The 21,616-nt window shown below is 38.4% G+C and overlaps 1 protein-coding gene across 1 annotated transcript; it reads right to left on the reverse strand.

Annotated features, from left to right (window-relative positions):
* Window positions 1-1,897: 1,897 nt before the first annotated feature.
* LOC109698586 (serine protease inhibitor Kazal-type 7-like) lies at window positions 1,898-6,219 on the reverse strand. Its single transcript, XM_074075329.1, has 4 exons — window positions 6,084-6,219; window positions 5,216-5,241; window positions 4,364-4,488; window positions 1,898-3,051 (listed from the first exon to the last, which is right to left on the reverse strand). Exons 1-4 carry the CDS (start codon window positions 6,142-6,144, stop codon window positions 3,006-3,008), a joined length of 258 nt encoding a protein of 85 aa, XP_073931430.1. The 5' UTR covers window positions 6,145-6,219; the 3' UTR covers window positions 1,898-3,005.
* Window positions 6,220-21,616: the final 15,397 nt, after the last annotated feature.

The raw sequence follows: 21,616 nt of genomic DNA on the forward strand, positions 1-21,616 counted from the left end.
TGGCGTTCTTGAGGAGAGTCCAATAGAACTACAGATATCAGGCAAGAAAATGTATAATTTGTTCTTGAGAAATCTTTCAAATACTTAGGCGAACTTGCAACTCTGTTGTTTACTGCTGCCTATGCACCCCCATTCCAGCTGTGATCTTCCAAATGTTCTTTTCCTTATCTATTATAGAAACTCATCTAGTACAGAAGCTAGAAAAGACCATTAAATGACTTAATTTGCATTGGAATCCAGAGTAATCTGTGTCAAAAACTCTAGCTTCTCCTGACATTGGTAAACCAGTCCTATTGACTGGTTAAGGTCATAGCAGAAAAAAAAAAGCCAGATAAATACCAGATGTTTAGATCCAGCATGGCATAATTGGTAACCTTTTGTACTCTATGAACAAATTCTCTCAGGTAAGTCCTGCTTGAGGGAGCTGTTCAGATTAGAGCCTCATAACACTCAACTCTGGTTATAAGAATGTAATTCAGAAGGGAAAAGTGGAGAAAGAGAGGATGGTCTAGAAAGTGCAAGTTAACATAGAGTTCCAGGACTGTAACAGGAAGTGCTCAGGGCCAAAAGAATAAGGCCTACACTAAAGTCCAAGAAGGGAACTGAATCTCAAGGTTTTACACACAGGCTGGGCACTGGGTGGCTCACACCTGTAATCCTGGGTACTTGGGAGGATGAGATCAAGAAGATCATGATAGGTTTGCGACACAGGAGAAAAGTTTTTGAGACCCCCCCCACCTCAACCAATAGGTGGGCACGGTGATATGTGCTTCTCATCTCAAGCTAAATTCAGGAAGAAACATTTTTGCCAGCATGGGTAAAAATGTTTGTGAGACTCCATCCCAATGGGAAAAAAACTGGTTGCAGTGGTACACACCCATTATCCCAGCTGCGGCAGGAATCATTAAATAAATTGTTTCTGGAGACCCTATTACCAACCAGTGTAAAAAGGGCTGGAGGCATGGCTCTAGCAATAGAGTGCTTGCTTAGAAGCAGGAACCCCTGAGTTCACGCTCTAAGTCAGAGGATGACTAACATAAAAGTGTCTCTGGTGAGAATTAGGCTGGCTAGGATGACAATTGTTTAAGCCTTTCCTGCTTCTGGTGAAAATTGATTCCAGAGTCTATAAGGGTTAAGTGCTAACTTATGGGGAAAGAATTATTGCAAAATTCAGGAACCAGGAATTTCGTGACATGAAATCACTTGAGTACTTCAGAAATGTCTTTCAGCACAGTACAGTCTTCTTTTTATGTAAGAAAGAACTTTTGGCAGCTCAGAGCTTATACTGAAAAACAAATCAAAACAAAATCTTAGAATGTCACCATGAAATTGGGACTCCTTTTACAAAGGAATCTTGATATATTTTCAATGTGTGTGGATATGGGGAAATGGGAAGAATCTTGTGGCTTATTTGAGACTTTACCACAGAACTCAGCCAGTGTAGCTTGTCCTGCCCAAGTCCTCATGCCTGCAGCGTGTGTTCTTAGGGATTGGCTTCATTTCTAGGAACAGGTTTACCAGGTTACTAATACCTGCCTTGCACGACAATCTGTACGGACACATTTCAACTTAGGTCATTTTTTAAACTTGAAATCACTATTGTAAGAATGGACCAAAGAACTTCATATGTGCTCTTCATCTGAAGATTCCACTCAAGTTTTGCCATCTGTGTCAATGCCTTAATAGCAAAATGATGCAATCCAAGAACAGCAAGACTTCTTGTTGTTAAGATAGTGATAATCTCCATTTAAATTGGCCTGCAGAGTCAATGCAAACCCTACCAAATCTCAACTGCCTTTTTTGGAAAACTGGACAAACTATTTTTAAAATTTTTACGGGAATACAACTTGCCCAGAATACCCAAATTTGTCCAAAATGATCTTGAAAAAGAGAGCAGTTGGAGGACTCAATGTCAAAATTTATTACAAAGTTAAAATAATCAAAACAATGTGGCATAAGGATAAAATATAGATGAATGTAGTAGAGATGACAGTAAAATTAAACTCTTACATTTATGGTAAATTTTTTAAAGTTCTATTTCAATTCAATTGACAAGAAATAATTGTACATATCTATAGGGTACAAAGTGATACTTTGATGCATGTATATATTGTGGAAAGATTAAATTAGGTTAACTTGTCCATCATATCCAATTTTTGTGGTTGAATTAAGTGGAGATTTTTACCCTGAAGAAATTTAATTTTATGGAGATTTAGTATTCATCTTCAAATATTTAAAATTCTGTTAATTAGAAGAAAGAATCAACTTCTTTGTGCTGTGGTTTCACTGGCTCTGATAGTTGATGGTCTTATGGTCTTGTCAACATAGTTTTCAACTCTGAACAAGTACAATATCCCAACAATCAGACACCAACAGCAATGGATATGTGTCCTCATGGAGTTGTAACTTTTCCATCTGTATTCTATAGATGTAGGCCCAGAGAAATCATGATATGCTCCTCGAAAGAAATGGGCATTAAAACCTTCCATCTTGGAATGAGAGAGGTTTCCGTTTAGGGAACTTTGGAAAAGAGTCACAACATAAAGAACCACTATGGTCCAAATGCTACTTTTTAGTAGATAAAGACTGTAGGAGAAGGTAAGGAGTTTACTGGCAGCACTCTTTCTCTTTATTTCTTCTCTCTGTCTCCCTTCCTCTCTCTCTCTCTCTGTATGTTTTTTTGAAAGTTACTTGGAAGTCTTTGTACAAATTTCTCCTGAATAACAAAAAATGTATGTCTTTCAATTTTCTTTTGTAAATGAGATACTATATTAGAGTAGAAAAAAATACTAACAGAAGTAACGATAGACTTTCTGGGGAGAGTCTTTTTATTCAGGTGTAAAAAGAAGCCAGTCTGTCAGTGAGGCATGAGTTCATAGGGAAGAGCACAGCAACTGCCTCCATTTGACCAAGATGACTCTGAAGCAAAGATGGAAGTCAGTCAGAGCCCAGGCATGATAAAGGTGATGAGGATTGCACTGCACTCCACCATGTCCATGGAGTAATTAGCATTGTCCTTCATGAAGCAACTGAACTTTTCCACTACTTTTCCTAAGGGAAGACATGGTTAACAAGATTCATTGATCCAGAGGAAATACTATGTAATATAAGAGCTAAAAAGAGCTTCATAATAAAGATTATAAGGTAGAACCTCAGTTTACAGATGAGAAAACTGAGTTTCAGAAAAGCCATGTCCTTGCCACAGGCAGTCTCTGACAGAGACTGGAGTAGAACATCCCTGCCTCTGCTGATCCCAGAGCCCTGCAGATCACCCAGTGAAGAAGACTCTGGCAAAGGGAATTGGGGTGGCCTTTCCCTCAGCTTCTTTTATCCAGAGGCCTGTGATGAAGCTGTGAGGAGGACCTCCACCATGTTTCTCTCTCAATGTCCCTTGGACATAGCTAATTTCCTAGCCAAGAGCCCAGTATGTGTATATGTTATAGAATCTTCCCTTTTTTGGCATAAAAAGTCCAAAACAGAAATAAATTTATAGACCTATCCTTCTGGGCTCAGACCTAGTCAGTGGTATTCTAACTTACTAAGATAATCACACAGATGAAAGCACAAAATCTAAGCTAAGTAGTCAAAATCCAGTGGCTTAAAATATAGTTAACAATGATACAAAGTGGGCTTGGTAGGCGACAGAAAGTGCTAAGTTGCATGTCTTGCATCAAAAAAGTGACATCTGCCTGATTACATTTCTTCAAAAAAACTGAACAGGCCAAACGATGCCTCGTCCAGGGAATTCAGCTTGTATTCTTTATTTTAGATGAAAGAAAACCAACAGTTTTATTGGTTTCCCCTTCAGGCTACAGATAGGAAGTTGAGAATAAAGGATCTTGAATCACAGTTTGTCTAAGAATGAAGCTATATTATGGTGGTTAAATATCTTAGAACTTATGTAGGGTAGCGATTTTATTTTTTGGTTTTAGGTATTACTCTTTTGGTATATTTTGCTATTACTTTTTTGGTATAAAGTTAAGGACCATTTGTTCTGGAACTCCACTACTTAAAAACAGTCATGATTGGGGACCACCCCAAATGGTTCCCTTAACCCCTTTGGTGACTCCTGACTTGCCTCTATAGAACCACTGGGCTATAAGAACAGCAGTTCTAAAACTCATGGTCTTGCTATATACCCACAATTGACAGGTATTGGAGGATTGGTGATGGAATTGAGAACAGTTCAATTTGGCAGAGCAGCTGACCCAGTGCTGACTTGACTGAGCTACAGACAGATTTCTGCCTAAGTGGGAATAGGTACAGCTTGTGGAGAGTTAAGTAGGATCCTGGACTGGGGATGGGGAAGTTTAAGTGGAGAAAACTAGCCCTGGACCACTTTTTCTTCTCATGACATACTTACAAGATTTTGGTACACAACAAGCATGTATTCCCATAGGTGATGTAGTCAGTACCACACACTGGCAGATATGTGATGGGGCAGGGGATGGCCATCACAGAATACTTCTTGTAACTGCTGCAGTCCACCTGGTCAGACACAAGAACATGTCCTTCTTTTCTGCCAGATCTCAAGTTAGGCTACCCTGGCTCTATTGGACAGGCTACAAAACTGGAAGTTTCAGCTCAGATGTTCTAATGCTGTTCTAATGCTTAATGTTTATAAGTCATAATAATATGTGACTGTGACAAATACTAGTACTATGAGTACCCTTTCTATTTTTGCTAGTATGCTGAGTTAACAGATGGAAGTGCAAGGCAATTAACACTAATCTTATAGGAGTATTCTTTGTTTAATATTTAGAACAATTGAATAGGGTAGCTTCTACTAGGCCCTTTATTTAAAGATGGGGACATTAAAGCTTAGAAAGAGATGTTAACTCATATAGGGTAAATTCTGATAAGTATGGTAGAGTTAGGATTTAATTCTAGAACATATGTGGTTAATCAAGTTACTTTTGCCCCACCTCTCATATATGGCCCTTTCTATGAAAATGTAAGCAATCTCTCAACTGAAAGTCAACTCTCACCTTTAGCTATGGATTAAAACTAATTTTAGGACCTGGTTGTTTATATTTATGTCATATTTCTTCCTCTGCCTTCTGGAGGTCAGATACATTTCTTTACCTATGTTTGTCTCCCGCTTTGCTCTCCTTAAAGCCTACTGAGTTAACCATGTGTTTATGATTTGTAAGTATTTAGTGACTATGTGATAGCTAATAGGGGTTGAAATTAAAATGGTATTCAACATACTCACCCTTGTTAAAGGCTGACTGGTAACTTCTGAAACACAGATACAGATAGAAATATTAGAAAATAAATCAAAGACTGGAATTTCATTAATTAATTTAGTTTTCTCCTCTAACTAAAGACTCTGCACTTCTGGCAATGAGTCTCAGGACACTCCCATGCTCATGCTGAGAAAGGTGAGTGGCCAGCAGGTCAGGTGAGCCCTTGGTTCAGGAAAGAGAATTATTTAACTGTCCCCCCTTTTTTGGTAAAGGGGCGATTTTCTGGAGCTTATAGTGTTTCTGGTAATGGTCTAAAACCAGTAACAATAAGTATTGCAGTTACCACTCATGAGAGCCTGAAGCCCACCGTTGATAGCCTCTACCTTCTAATTGATATAAAGTAATATAATGGAAAGTCTTTAAAGTGCTAGAAACTTATCTTAATTATGCACTTTATTTTTACCGTATGAAAGTTGAATTGTTGACTTCTGGCCTCTGGAGCAGCATATTTTATTTTGATCCTCCTATATTGATTTGGGAAAACACCTACATTTTTCTACATCTTTACACTGAGGAATAGCATTTAATAACACTGACAACTTACGGTGTTCTTATGAAATGGATAACTTATGGAAAAATTAAATTTTTGTTTGTCTTTGGTCCATGGATGCAAGTGTGAATCCTTGAAAGGGAAGGCATTAGACCCAATCCCATCAAACTATAGCCAGAATACAAGTCTCTCCCTTCCCAGGCTAGAGCTGTTTCTATTATAAACCAGCACTCTTTAAATCTACGTAACTGGATATTTCTCTTAGATGCTCCCATTCCAGGAGAGATTGTTGGGGGAAAACAAGCTTAATGGCTGTATGGGATAATTGTCTTCCCCTCACTCACCTGAGCTGCTGCAGAAATGGGTCACTGCACAGAGCAGAAGGAGCCCCACAATGATCTTCATGGTGGAGATGGTTGTGATGCAGGGGCTGCTCTGAGATTGTCATGCAATTGAATATGCCATATCCTAGGAAATGGACCACGTTTATATGCCAAGCCTTGGTTTCTCCACCTTTACTGTGAGGTCATCCAGAGTCAGTGTTGACCCTGAAAGGATCCCAAAACATGTCACACCCTGAGTGGTGTTGCAGTCCTTGAAACTTAATTGCTTAATTCATATCTGACCAACAGGATATTTGAGGTGAGTATTTTTCCTGCCTGTCCCATAGGTGGGGACTGTTGCTTAGAACTCTAAACTTCGCATAAAAGATATTAAGTTTAAGCTGCTTGGCTTAGTTGTGAACTAAGGGAAAATTTCAAGCTTCCTTTATTTTCCCAAATGGAAGATTTTAAACCCAGACTGTACCTGCATTTATGTTTCAGCTCCTGGGAAAGTATGATTTTACTTTACAAACAATGAACTAATGAAACCTGCTGAAAGGAAGCATTCAAGAGGCTTGGGGAAAGGCATTGACATTTTCTAGCTGTGTGATTTTGGATAAGTCATTTTAGCAAGGCTTAGTCATATTGTGGTAACATGTAATTCCAAGAGATTTATACAGATTGTCTTCTGTGACTTAAAATAATACAAGTTTGTTTCTCACACAAGCTAAAATGGTCAGCTGATGGTGCTGCATTGGTTTTTTTATGGTTTGGGGTGAAAGAATAGCCACTGTTTGGGATATTGATATTAGGTGAACTGAAGAAATCCTAAGGATTTCCCTTTTCAGCAATAAAATAAATGTTCCAACCCAGAAGTGGCACTGCTATCATTTCCCTCAGTATTCTGTGGCTGTCATATGGTCTCACCTAATAGAGGTTACAGAATGAATGTGATCTATCTTAGTTTGTCCCTTGAAAGCCAGATGGGGGTGAATTGGAGGCAGGTGGCAAACAGCAAAGAGACTAGTTTGAATTTCATTCCCTCTCCAGTAGGATCTATTGCCAGCCACAAGATTTATATCATTGCATTCATTTATGTGAAAGTCTGTTATAAAGCATAGTGCATTTGATTATGCTATCCTGACTATTAATATTATTGATGAGGAACTAAGAGCCAGTTCTATGGATTGCTGATGGTGGATTGTAAACTGAATTCTCCAAGCACAATTGTACAAATGGTTGCTATTTGTCTAGGGAACTCAGGGACGACATGAAAACCGAAGGGAAGGCAGTAGACTCTGTTCTATTAGTCTATTGCTTATCATGTTTATTTTAATAGATCTGGAAGCACCGCATCTATAAAAAATGTTAAGCAAATAATAAATGACATGGCAGGACTCCCTAAAATGTGGACTCTATGTTTTTAGGAGATGATATAATCTTGTGGTTAAGAAAATGATCATTGAATCCAATGACTCTCATTTGAAATTGTCCTCTAAAAAATGTGACTGTGCACCTTTGAATATGTAGGTTAACCAGCTACTTTATTTTCTCATCTCTGAAACTGAAATAATCTTTTTTTAAAATTGTTGTGCTGGGTGGAAATACATTGTGGCATTTACAAAAATTCTTACAATATATCAAATATAGCATACTTGCATTCATCCCCTCCCTAATTCTTCTTTATCTTTCCTCCTCCCATTTCTGGAATAGTGTCAACAGTATCATTTTTCCATTTACATACATGTATACACAGTATTTGCTCCATATTCACCCTCCTACACCCTTTCCCCACCTCCTTCCTCCTCCCACTGGGACCACCCCCTCCAGCCCCCAGGCAGGACCTGTTCTGTCCTCCTGTTCTCCAATTTTGTAAAAGAAAAAAATGACATTTTTGCTTTATTAAAGTACTTACACAGGGAGTTTCTTTGTGGCACTTCCATGTATTGTAACTCAAATTGATCTCCTCTGTTTTTCTTCTTTCTAGCTTAGTACCTTTCTTATGGTGATTTCAGCATAAATAATCTTTAACTCACAAGGTGTTTTTTACTGTTCCGTGAAATTTTATATATATACACACACATACTTAACAATGGGAGCTATGCTCTGAGAAATGTGTCATTTTGCAATTTTGTTGGGTAAAACCACAGAGTATAATTACTCAAACCTAGTTGCTACAACCTACACACCTAGGTTATTATATTATATATATATATATATATATATATAACTATAATTATATGGGTATATATATATACACATACATACATTCATATGTATACGCTATATGTAATGGGTATATGACTATATATATGTGTGTGTATACTATATATATATATAGTGTAGAAAGGGCCTTTTTCTGAAAGGGCTACCTGAATAAAAGAACATGATATTAAATCAATCACAAAAGAAAACAAAGCAATTAAGAGCCACAGCAAACCAGATATGTGTGAGGCTGCACCTGCCATAAGATAGTATACTGTTTTAAAGTAAACTTTCTTTGTATAGTAGGGGTAAATTCTAAAACAGTAAAACGTGTATTGTATAGTGAGTGCATAAGCCAGTAACATAGTCATTCATTATCATTACCAGTATTCTTTCCTGTATGTAGTAATAAATACTATGCCTTCATATGACCTGCAGTGCATGCAGTAGAGTTCTTTACACTAGCATCACTACAAACATGATTAATGCCTTGCAGTACAACATTACGACAGCTCCAACATCACTAGGTGATAGGAAGGTTTCAGCTTCACTTTAATCTTATGGGATCACAGTCCTCTGTGGTGTGTTGTCAATTGAAACATTGTTATGCAACTCATGGCTGTAAATATAACATAAATCTGTTATCTGTGTGGTGATTGTGTGTGTGTGTGTGTGTGTGCATATGCACATACACTGTGTATAGGATACAAAACTCCTAATCAAATCTTGATATATTTTAACTAATGATATTGAATGTAGATCTTCATGACAAGTCAGTGAAGAAGCAATTTTTAATTTTCTTTGCAGCACTGGGAATTGAGTTCAGAACCTTAAGCTTGCTAGGCAAGCACTCTACCACTTGAACCACTTCCCCACTCCTTTCTGCTTTTAGTTTGTTTATCAGATAGTCTCTCATTAACTTTGTTCAGGCTGGCCTAGAACCACCATCATCCTATCTCTGCCTCCTAGCTAGGACCACAGGAAGGCACCACCATAGTTGGGTTATTTTTTGAGATAGGGTCTTGCTAAATCCACCCCTCCCTCTCTCCCACCTGCCCAGTTGACCTCAACTGTGATCCTTCTGTCTCTGACTCGTGAGTAGCTGGGATTACAGGCATGTACTCCCATGCCCAGCCTAGAAGGAATTTTTATTACCTGTGAGTAAGTTGAAACTTAGAGGATTGAAGTAATCTTTCCAAGATCATGATACCAATTATGGAGAACACAACACAGAGTTCAGTCATGGAAAAGAAGTGAAGTGACTGCTCTAATAAGAAAAGGTAATTGTAAGTTTCATTGTTTGCTATAAAGTTTAAAGATAATGAATACTGAGAAAAGCCATTATATTTCTAGATGAGGTATATTTATTGCAGTTTGAAAATGTCTTCAGTAAAGAGGAGAAGGAATGGAATCTAAGGGTGACCAGGATAATGTGGAAATACAGGGTCACACAATCAGTTTTTGGATGTTTGCTTATAAAAGAGAAGAGAGTAACAGCAGAAGCTGAGGTCATGGAAAGACTGAGCATCTTAATTAAAGGCAAAGGGAAGAAGAAGAGCTCTAAGTTACATGGTGGACAGTGGTTGACTAGAGGCCCACATGACAGTAGGAAATAAGAATAAAAACACAGATAAAACAGGAGACAGAGATGAACTGATGAATGTGGAGACTGATAATTTGAAAGGTAAGGATGGAAGGACGAGGGAGACTCATTGCAAGGTAGGCTTTGGCTGTTAGTTCTAGAGTTGCTTTTTGCAGTGGAAGAATTGGGTTTGTATGGTAGTTTGAGAAGGATGAACAAGGCCTAGCACAGACGTTGATGGAATATGTCAGACAGTCAACAATGGACATAAAGATTCATGGCCCCTAGACAAAGTCAACACTAGATTTTAGGAGATTCAGTTCGTAACTTACTGCACATTTCTCTCGAAGCCCATTGTGCCACTGAGGGACAGATGAAGAACAGTGATTTTATGGTGTGTGAATGAGTACATCAAAGATTTGAGAGGACCATAAAGACCATGTTAGGAAGTGGCAAGTCTTCTAAGAGTCAAGTATTCCAGCAGTTTCTCAAGGACTATTCAAAGGTGCAAGCATTTGCATGTTTAGAGGTCAAAGTTTAAGCAAAACATTGACTAATAGGGGTGGAGATCATGACCAACAGTTTATGGAGGCTGTGGCTAGAAGGCAAACTGTCATATTTAATTTCTCAAGGGTGGGGTTGAGTTAATGACCCTCTGGGTGTAACCAAAGGTAAAGCAGATGAAGAATGGATGAAGATTAAGTTCTCTGGACTTAAAAGGGTGAGAAAAAAGTGATGTCAAGAGATCAGATGTGGGTAGCTTTGGGTTTTGCAACTATTTACAGGAAGAAGTTTTCATGATGAGCACTAAGCCACAAATTATGGAGCACTGGGGATGATAAGTGAAGCCTGTGAAGACAGAAAGCAGTCCATTTCAGTCTGAGAGCATTTGTTCATTCCTCCTATGAATCGGATAAGAGTGAAACTTGAGCTTTGGCCATGGGTCCATCCCAGGGAAAGAGGGATAAAATTAATGCAGAAAAACACAAAAATGAAGGCAAATTTTTGAGAGTATTAGGCATTTCTTCTCCCCTCCCCTTGCTGTGGAGTGCCTCAAAGAAGAGAGGGATGACCCATTATAGGCTTACAGAGGTATCAGAGGGCTAAATTAGAGCCAGTTAGCCTACTGGACAGAGGGAAGCCTTGCTCCACCGCTGGGCAGTGATACAGGGATGGAATAGTGGATGTAGGGATGGAAGGTCATAAGAAAAGTAACCATGCATTAAGCACTTGCTATATGCTAGATCTGTGCTTTGCTGGCTCTGTGCCTAATCTCATTTAAAAGTTAAAACAATCTTATAAGTAGGTATGATAATGCTACTTGTGTTTAGCTGAGGCAACAGGAACTTAGAGAAGTGGCTTTTTGTTGTTTAAACAAAAGGCTAATGCTATTTTATCATTCCTGGCTGTTGCCTTCAGATTTGGAGACACACGGGATGGTGAATTAATATGAGAAAAACTGGCAGAAGTGGGGCCTTCAGGAAGACAGCTTGTGTAGTAAATGAGTGACAGAGGGAGCTGGGCCTTGGAGCAGAGTGTGTGCCATTTCACGTGTGATGATTATCTGGAAAGTGGGAGAGTCCCATTGGGACAAGGGGTGGCAAAGACAGGGGCCAATGGGTCCTGCCCTGTTTCCTACCATTGTCTATATAAGGAACAGAATTGTGACAGCATATTTTCTCCCTTTGAGCTTTCTGCTTACCCAACATCTAGTGAGATTAACCTAGATTGGTGCTTTATGCTTGTAAAAATCCACCCTTGGGGCTGAGGATATACCTCAGTGGTTGAACACTTTATTATAATGCACTAGGCTCTGGGTTGAATCCTAGCACTTCAAATACCAATCCTCAGGGCAGTTAATATATACAATGATGAACAAAGCTAAGGAGAGAGGCAGTGGGAAGGAGAGGCTGGAGCTCTGCTACTTGATTTTGTTTTCCATACTCATAGCTGCTTCAGCTCCCCTCTTTCAGCCCCAGGACTTCTTCCTTCTTACACATTTATTTATTTATTTAATGAGACCAAGTCTCACTAATTTTGCACAGGCTGGCTTCAAACTATTGAGTCTCCTGGTTCTCCCTACAAGTAGCAGGTTTTACAGGTATTTACCACCATGCTCGGTTACTCCTTCCTTCTTGACACTCAGCAAATATACTACCCAAAACCTTAAGGCCTTCTTGGGACAGTTTTTAAATCACCAACCTAGATTTGGCTGGAGTAGCTCTGGTATTTTGTTTTTCTTCTTTTCTCTTCACTCTATGGACTCTTTGCACGTCAGTTCTTTTTTTTTTTTTTTTTTCATGTAAGCCCCACTGTTGTTATGTTCCTGTGTTTGGGAATAGGACGTTAGACAACAAAAGATCCTATGAGTTTGTTGCACTCAATTTCCTTTGAGTCACTAGGGATAGATGGGTTCAATTATGGAACAATATGATAGGAATGAAGAGTAACAACAATTTTTTCCTTTGTATTCATGTTGCTTCTAAATGATTTCCCATATCTGGATGTACAATATTTTTGAGACAGGGTGTAACTATGAAACCCAAACTGACCTGGAACTCACTATGTAGCCTAGAATGGCCTCAAACTTGCAGTCTTCCTACCTCATCCTCCCAAATGCTTATAAGAATACACACTCTGTTCATCTGGATGTAGATTTTTACACACACACACACACACACACACACACACACACACACACACCCCTCCTAGCTCTAATTGATAAAATATGTCTACTTTGCTCAGAGATGAAAGAATACTTGTTACCCCAGATCTATTCAACATTGGAAAATGTATTAGCCTACTAGGACTGATATAATATCACACACTGGGGAGCTTAAACAGCAGAAATTTATTTGCTTACAGTTCTAGAGCCCTGAATCAAAGTGCTGGCATGGCTGATTTCTCTCCTTGGCTTATAGAGACCTAGGCTGCTTCTTGACCCTCACATGACCTTTTCTCTATACATACACACTTAGTGTCTATTCCTCTTCCTTTCAGGACAACAACCCTTTTGATTAGAGCACTGCTGTTATTATGACTTCATTTAATATTGATTACTTCCTTAATGGCCATATCTCAAAATATAGTCCTGTTGGGATTAGGGCTTCAATATGAATTTGGAGGAAACACAATTTAATCCATCTTACTCAACTCTTACCTGCTAACACCTCTCTTCTAGTTCCTGTTATTTATTTCCAGTGTGACTGAATGTGCCTTTGATCTTATTCAGTCCTTGGAACTTTGAGCTCTGGGCCCCAGTCCTGCCTTAGATTTTGCCCAATGGTGACCACCACCTTAATTTCCAAGATTCCTCCTTTCTTAGCTCTTTGAAACTTCATTCAATCCAGACAGGTAAAAACCCTTCCTGTCTCAGCTATCCAGAGTGCATACTCTCAAATATCCAGATTTTTCCAGCATAGTGGACTCATCCACTAAAGACTTCTCTCATTTGGTACCAACCTTCTGACACTCCCAGTGATCCCCAATAAGCACTTTCTTCAAACAAAAATATCTCTACTCTCAGCTGTAACCCTAGTCTCCCATTCTCTTCTGATCTTCCAGGACCTCCAGGATGTTAAGTATACTTTTGCTATTTCCCTCTGTCCTCATCAGTATCTTCTGCCCAAAGTGGTTGCTTATTTTAGACAGGCTGGCCTCTTTTCCTGACAATACTAACAAATCCATTTCTTCCTAGTTCTCTATATTGTCTCATCCCATCAACAAACAAATGAGCTTGGAGTGTAAGAATGGGAGAAGAGTGAACTTTATTTTTGCCTGTTTGCCCTATAGTAGTCCCCTTTGTCCATTGAGACCCTCAGTGGATGACTACCTGTGATTAAGTTTTATAAACTAGGCACAGGAAGAGATAAGCAATAACCAATAATAAAACAATAATTATAACAGTATACTGTAATAAAGGTTATATGAAAGGTGAGCTCTGTCCTTCTCTAGGCATTTTTTGTACTGTATTTACTATTGCGTTTTCATGTTGTGAGATGACACAATATCAATATGATGAGATGAGGTAAGTTATGTCATGATGTTTCTCTAAGCTATTATGTAAAGGTTACTTGAACAGAGAGATTATGATAGTGCACCAGCCCATCTGATAACATAGAGTGACAAATGATAACCTACTGAGTGACTCATAGGAGAGTAGCCTATAGAGTGTGGATATGCTAGACAAAAGGGTGATTCATGTCCTGGTTGAGTTGGAGCAGAATGGTATAAGATTTCATCACTCTACTCCAAAAAGCATACACTTTAAACCTTATAAATTTCACTCTGGAATTTTCCATTTAATATTTTTGAACTGTGGTTGGCTAGGTAACTTAAACCACAGGAAAGGAAACTGTGCATAATAGGGGACTACTCTATTCTTGTATTAGTCTGTTTTCTCTTATTATACCCGAACACCTGAGGCAGGGTACATAAACAAAAGAGGTTTACTTACTCTTTGTTTTGGGTCATGCAAGTCCAAACAGCATAGTTGATTGTAATGAGAATACTCCTGGCTGTGTCACCTCAATGTGGATGGCATCATAGTGGGAGTGATGCAAAATAGAGAGATTACATGTGAGATAGGGAGTCAGATCATGGGGAAGGGTCTTCTGACTTCTCACTAGGTCCCACCTTTTAACGCACTGACCACTCAACATTGTGACACTGAAAACCAAGCTGGTAACACATCAATGCTCAGGGAAAAGACTCAAAGTTTAACCAACCTTAACACTCTGTGTGAAAATAATAGGATATGTGTTTATGTGAGTTTTGATTTTCTTTATGCTTCTGCATATAAAAACAAATTGATTTAAAAAACTAAGCAAAACAGGACATAAAACTCTTCTAATAAAAATGATACTGCAATAACCCAAGCAAATAGTCTTGAAACTAGTTAACTCTGATTCTCATGCTCTTCTGCCTCTCAATCTCATGACACAGTCTCTACCTTAGGGCTGCTGTGGATAACACCAATTTATTGCAAAACTCATCCAGCTCATTTTCTAACTGCAGTTTCTACTCAATCCGAAACACAGAGCTGACCCTCTCCCACTCCTCCTGACAAGCATCATTGATTCCCAGTTATTTTGTTATTAGTTCTGTGTGAAGTCAGCCCCTTCTATCATCTCCCTCAACACTGTTTGCTTTCCTGATGTTACATTCCTGTTTTTTCAAATGAATTATTTACTGCTTCTTCAAAATGTCCTGCAGTTTTCTTTCCTTTTTTAAAATTCATTTATTCACATGTGCATACATTGTTTGGGCCATTTCTCCCAACTACCCTCCTACCCCCTTCTTTTCCCCCCACCCTCCCTCGCTTCCTCTGCCATTATTTCTAATTTTGTTGAAGAGAAGACATAAGCAATAATAAGAAAGACAAAGCGTTTTTGCTAGTTGAGATAAGGACAGCTATACAGAGAGATTCCTAGCATTGCTTCCATGTATAAATGTGTTACATCCCAAGTTGGTTCATCTCTAACTGACATTTTCACTAATTCCTGATCCCCTTCCCATATTGACCTCTGTTGCTTTAAGGTTTCTGTATTAGTTCCTCTGCAGTGGGGACAGCAAATGTTTTCATGTTTTGGGTTTTCTACCTATCCCTATACGTCCTGTATGTGTTCTCCCCTTGTCATGTGACCCAAGTCCAACAACATTTCTATATTTGCCCTACATCTAAAGTCCACATATGAGGGAGAACATATGATTTTTGGTCTTCTGAGCCTGGCTAATCTCACTCAGAATGATGTTCTCCAGTTCCATCCATTTACATGCAAATGATAAGATTTCATTCTTCTTCATGCATAAAATTCCATTGTGTATAGATACCACATTTTCTTGATCCATTCATCAGTAGTGGGGCATCTTGGCTGTTTCTATAACTTGGCTATTGTGAACAGTGCTGCAATAAACATGGGTGTGCAGGTGCCTCTGGAGTAACCTGAGTTGTATTCCTTTGGGTATATCCTCAGGAGTGGTATTGCTAGATCATATGGCAGACCTATGTTTAGATTTTTAAGAAGCCCTACATCTTTCCTTTATTTTTAACTGTATATGCTATCTGGATGTTTTTCAGATACATGTAACACAAAAAAGATTATCTATTGTTGAAGCCAGTTCAATTTCTCTTTCATTATGCTTCCTCTGACTGTCACAATCAAATGAGACCTGTGCATCTCAAAACTTAAGCCAAAATTCCTATATAATAACTTTTTTTTTTTTTTGGAGACAGGCTCTCTCTATAAAGCCCAGGCTAGACCGGAAATCACTATGTAACCCTGGCAAGCTTTGAACTCTCAATCCTCCTGCCTCAGCCTCCTGAGTATGCCACTGTGCATGGCAATACCATTTTAAACTACAGGTTTTTCTTTTATCTCAATTTCCCTTCCACAACCATGTTTAGACTATATACCTCCTAAAGTAAGGATTTGACAAAGCAACAGTACGGCACTTTCAGTTTTTACAATTATTTGTCTGAGTTAGAGTGAGTCTCCAAGAGAGTATAGTATTTTGCTATTAGATTTAATTTATTCATTTGTTAAACATAATCTAATAAGTACCTCTAATATTCCAGACACCATGAGCAGATGAGAGGAAGATTCAAAGGAGGAACTCAAGAAATGCTCATTTACTTAACCTGGCACTATAAATGCAGTTGTGTATTAAGCATTTGGTGGAAGAGAGGTGATGCATAAATCAACCAGACACTATTTCCACTCTCAATATTCTTGTAACATGATAAGAGTTGCTGGTATGTGTACATAAAACAAGGGGAAGGGAAGATGGGAAATGGCAATGTAAACTATATTGTGTAATGGAAGCAGAATACAACCTCAAAGTCTCAGTTTATACCTTTGTCATTAGATGTGAGAAAGCTATTCTGTACATCTGTTTCCAAGAGCAAGCTTCCTGATTAACATTGAGTAGATTTGAGTATGGCCATACACTGAAGAGGATCAGCCTCTCATTGTTTCTGGGAAGCTGACCTTAAATGATGATCCCCACTTCCCTCCTTCTGTTTTTGAAAAATAACCTAATTTCTTTCCTCAGCTACCTGGCTAGTGATATGGAAGAGGTGTATCAGGCTTATAAGTAAAACATTTTCCTCCTTTATGGAAAGAACCATTACAAATGCTTTAAATTCCACAAGATAGAATTCCATTTCATCCACTGCCTGCCCTAGAAGACAGGTTTAGCTGGAGGAGTGTGTGAGAGTGGGATTGAAAAGATTTTCAAGAGCGGTTACACTGGACTGCAGAGCAGGCGGCTACATAGTGTAAGGAATTGGCAACTGGATAAGGAGAGAGGGCTGTATTTTTCCATAGAGTCCTATCTTTGCTGTTTTATCTTGTTTTATTTTTTTTCCATACTCAGGCTTATGATTCAGAACACTGGGAAGTAAGAGCTCACTGTTGTTACCTAGAAACTCCAAAGACCAGAGCACCTAGGACCATCAACTCTAGCAAATTTAAGCCCAAGGTTATTCTCCGATTCTGAAACTTCACAAACTCTCCTCAGGGAGGTGGACTAAATCAGCAGTGAGAGAATGTATGATACTTGCATCAACCCAGAATAGTCAAAGACGGGTAATTTCAGTGTACTAGGACAATTTTATGATTTATACTTGCAATCAAATTTTGTAAAAATGGTTCACTTCAAAGATGAGATACTTCTGGCTAAAGTAAGTATTAAATAACAAAGAAGTACTTGTCAGAGTAAAGCTATTTCATATGGCTGGAAATGTGAAACTTTGTTAGAGCAGATAGGAGAAAAATTGCCTAGAACTTTTCACTTTCATACCCAATACTTTTATGTTGTACTAAAAAAAGTTTTACTGCACTGATGTAAAAATACCACTAAAGCCCTATCATTAAATAGCTTAAATACCAAGTATTTAATGAGTTTATTGTGAAAATGTTAGACATATAATCACTAAATTTAATTTAAGGGAGATTTGTAGTCACGAAAAATTTGTGAAGATATTTGATATTTATATTATAATATGTGCTTTATATTACAGAATACAATAAATATATATGATATTTAACAAATATACACATGATATATGTTGTTTCCCTTCTTTTTCTTTAAGCTAGTTTTTGTTTTAATATCTATTAAAATCACATAAGAAGATGGAAAATCCTAACATTTTACATATTTTATTAAATATTTCCTCTTTGGTGTTGAAAATGTTAAAGAAAATCAGATTAAAGAAAAATTATTAAAATTTGTTTGCAATTTTAACTTGCATTGATATAATTATATAGAAATTTAAATTATTAAATGAGACAAAGTAATACAGCCATTTTGGATACTTAAAAATATAAATTAAAAAAACTTTACTGGAAAATCACAGTTTGTCAATATAATAAAAGTGAAATGTCTTGCCAACTTCAAGATTTGTATATTAACACTTATTTCAGGTGGTTCTTTGCTATCAGTGACATTTTTGATTAATAGGTTTGTAGATATATGATAAAAATTCTTAAGTATAGAAACCATCCTCTTTTTCATGAGCAAAGTGGGAGAATTTATTGAGATAGAAAAATAGCAAAGAGTACAGCTCCCAGAGCTGGGAGGGTCCCAAGAGAAGGTACCCTGGAAATCATCCTTAAGTTTTTTTCCAAGTTGAAAAATAATGATTTTCAAAAAGTGACCATGAAAAATGAGACATTCCTGACCTTTATCATTGATACAAGGGGAGAAATAAGAGAAAGCATGAAAAATGAAGTAGGCTTTGTGGACTGTGGAAGAACACTGAAGGAAAACATACCTGTAGTTCATGCCTGGGAGTGAAGAGGGTTGGAAACATATAGGCCAAAGTAGTGGTAGCCTTTTAAATGAAAATATGAGTCTTCATCACACTATCCTATGCCAGTTTTATGTAGGAGATGAAAGCATTAAAGTATGTTATGAATTGGAACCATGGAAAAAGGATAAGGTTATTTGTTAACTTCTGAGAAATAAGAAAAGAGGAAAACAAAGGCTAAATATCTAAGATAATCAGTAGGAACCAAAAAGAAGTAATGACATGCATGAACACCTAAGTAAGTTCCAAACTAAATAGGACATGATAGCATCAGAGAATACGGGATTGTGTAGTAAAGAAAAAAGGGTCTGTCTTTTGCACTTGCGTTCTGAGATGTATTTTATGTTATAGCAGATAAGAGTGCTGGTTTAGATCAAGGACAGGCTACACCAGATTCGAGGGTGGGGCTGGTCACACCTGACAGTTGAGGGTAGAGCTGTCCATACCAGAGAGACCAACCACATGATTTAGGGTGAGGGCTTTGGCTCATTAGGTATAAGTTGACTTGGAGACTGGGTTCAATAATGTGGGCAATCAACCAATCAACCAGTCATGCTGTTGTAATGAAGCTTTAGTAAAAACTCTGCACACAATAACTTATGGAACTTCCCTGGCAGACCATAGTCCATGTGTACTGTCACACATTGGTGCCACACACAAAGTAATGTCCTGGCTCCAGAGGAAGATGTTAAATTTTGGCCTGTGTCCTGTGTTTCCCTTTCACTATGTTTAATCTGTATCTTTTCCCTGTAACAAACTATAGCCATGAATATAATAGCTTTTGAGAAGTTCTGAGAGTCCTAGAAAATTATGAAGTATGAGGGTTATAGGAACCCCTGAACTTGCAGTTGGTGTCAGAAGCATGGGCAGTCTTATGGAGGCCTGTGCCCTCAATCTGTGGTTTGGCTAACTACAAATAGGGATTGTTATTGGATGTGGCATGATGTGGGATATGCGAACAGTGTAGGAAATGAGCATGTGGAGAATTTAAGTATCAGCTAGGAGTAAAAAGACTTGATTAGGTGACAAGCAACCAGACGGAGTAGGTAAGTAAGCAGGGATTGTGGAGGAAGTCAATGGGAAAAGCTGGAAATGATTTTAAGAGTTTGAGAAAGGTGAAGAATATAATTGAATAAAAGGTTTAAAGAAGTAAAGGAATAGTGGGAAGCTAGGTAAATAAGCAATTGAGGAAATAAATTTCCTATGAAAATAGAAGCACTTGAGGACAAGTTCTGAGGATTGGTGGGCAAGGGCAGAGATTATGGCTGCAGAAAATTTTAGAAAAGATGAAGAAATGAGCAAGAGGGAAATGGCAGAATGCATATAGATGGATTAAATAGTAAGGAGATTTGACAAATTCAAGGAGATGGCTGTGGTTCCCTACATAAGAACAGCCAGGATCATTCAGAAACTGGAGTATAGACTAGCTGGGAAAAAACAGGTGTGTGCTGTGAGGAAAGATACAGAACAGGCCAATGAGATTAGCTGACAAGCATAGAACAACCGAAGACAGCGAAGTCACCAAAGGTAGAGGAGATGCTAGCATTTTTATAATCAGCTCTAGAAAGATGAGCAACATTGATAAAGTGAGCATAAACATCTACCTCTTTGGAAATGGCTAGAAAACAAAGTAGACAGTGTGTATGGAGGAGCTCAGGAAGAGATGTGGTCCACAAGATTCCCAGGAATTCCAGTGTATGTATGCAGCTATACTTCAGGTTTCCCCTTCATAACACTGCACCTTGGGGACATGGGGGGAAGATAAAGCAGTCAAAGTGAATGAGTTGTTAAATTAAATAAGAGCTACCCAAGAGACTGAATGATGGAAGTAACAAGTAAATCAGGAACAAATGAAGAAGGAACAAGTGGTAAGGCCACAGGGAATGGAAGGAGCCAAGGAAGGTGAGTATTTAGGAACACAGGAGTATAAAACTTCAGTCATATCCCTGAAGCTGAAAGAAGCCTGAGAGGCAGTAATGACCCAAGAGAAGGGAGAAAGCTGGAGTCATAGTAAAAGGAGTGAAGCTTAAGACAAGGGATTCATGGGACACATAGATTATAGTTAACTCATCCAAGTTAGAATTATCATTAACGAAGTAAAACAACTTAGCTCTTAGAGAGGCTGTCTTCCTTTTTTTTTTTTTTCATTTTTCTTTTATTATTCATATGTGCATACAAGGCTTGGTTCATTTCTCCCCCCTGCCCCCACCCCCTCCCTTACCACCCACTCCGCCCCCTCCCTCTCCCCCCCCAATACCCAGCAGAAACTATTTTGCCCTTATTTCTAATTTTGTTGTAGAGAGAGTATAAGCAATAATAGGAAGGACCAAGGGTTTTTGCTGGTTGAGATAAGGATAGCTATACAGGGCATTGACTCACATTGATTTCTTGTGCGTGGGTGTTACCTTCTAGGTTATTTCTTTTTGATCTAACCTTTTCTCTAGTACCTGTTCCCCTTTTCCTATTGGCCTCAGTTGCTTTAAGGTATCTGCTTTAGTTTCTCTGCGTTAAGGGCAACAAATGCTAGCTAGATTTTTAGGTGTCTTACCTATCCTCACCCCTCCCTTGTGTGCACTCGCTTTTATCATGTGCTCATAGTCCAATCCCCTTGTTGTGTTTGCCCTTGATCTAATGTCCACATATGAGGGAGAACATACGATTTTTGGTTTTTTGAGCCAGGCTAACCTCACTCAGAATGATGTTCTCCAATTCCATCCATTTACCAGCGAATGATAACATTTCATTCTTCTTCATGGCTGCATAAAATTCCATTGTGTATAGATACCACATTTTCTTAATCCATTCGTCAGCGGTGGGGCATCTTGGCTGTTTCCATAACTTGGCTATTGTGAATAGTGAGAGGCTGTCTTCCTGATGTTACTTCCTCAGCGACCTTATTTCCCATCCTGCACTATCTTATTACTAGCATTGAAGATATGCAGGAATGGGGGGACA

Source organism: Castor canadensis, chromosome 6, assembly GCF_047511655.1.
Source record: "Castor canadensis chromosome 6, mCasCan1.hap1v2, whole genome shotgun sequence".
Taxonomy (NCBI): domain Eukaryota; kingdom Metazoa; phylum Chordata; class Mammalia; order Rodentia; family Castoridae; genus Castor; species Castor canadensis.

Bases quoted from the DNA above. Each gene is read 5' to 3' on its own strand.
- LOC109698586 (XM_074075329.1), bottom strand. From the start codon at position 6,144: ATGAAGATCATTGTGGGGCTCCTTCTGCTCTGTGCAGTGACCCATTTC. The intron at 5,242-6,083 runs GTGAGTGAGGGG...TCTGTGTTTCAG, and splicing joins CCATTTCTGCAGCAGCTCAG to AAGTTACCAGTCAGCCTTTA. The intron at 3,052-4,363 runs GTAAGTATGTCA...GTCTTCCCTTAG, and splicing joins TTGTTGTGTACCAAAATCTT to GAAAAGTAGTGGAAAAGTTC.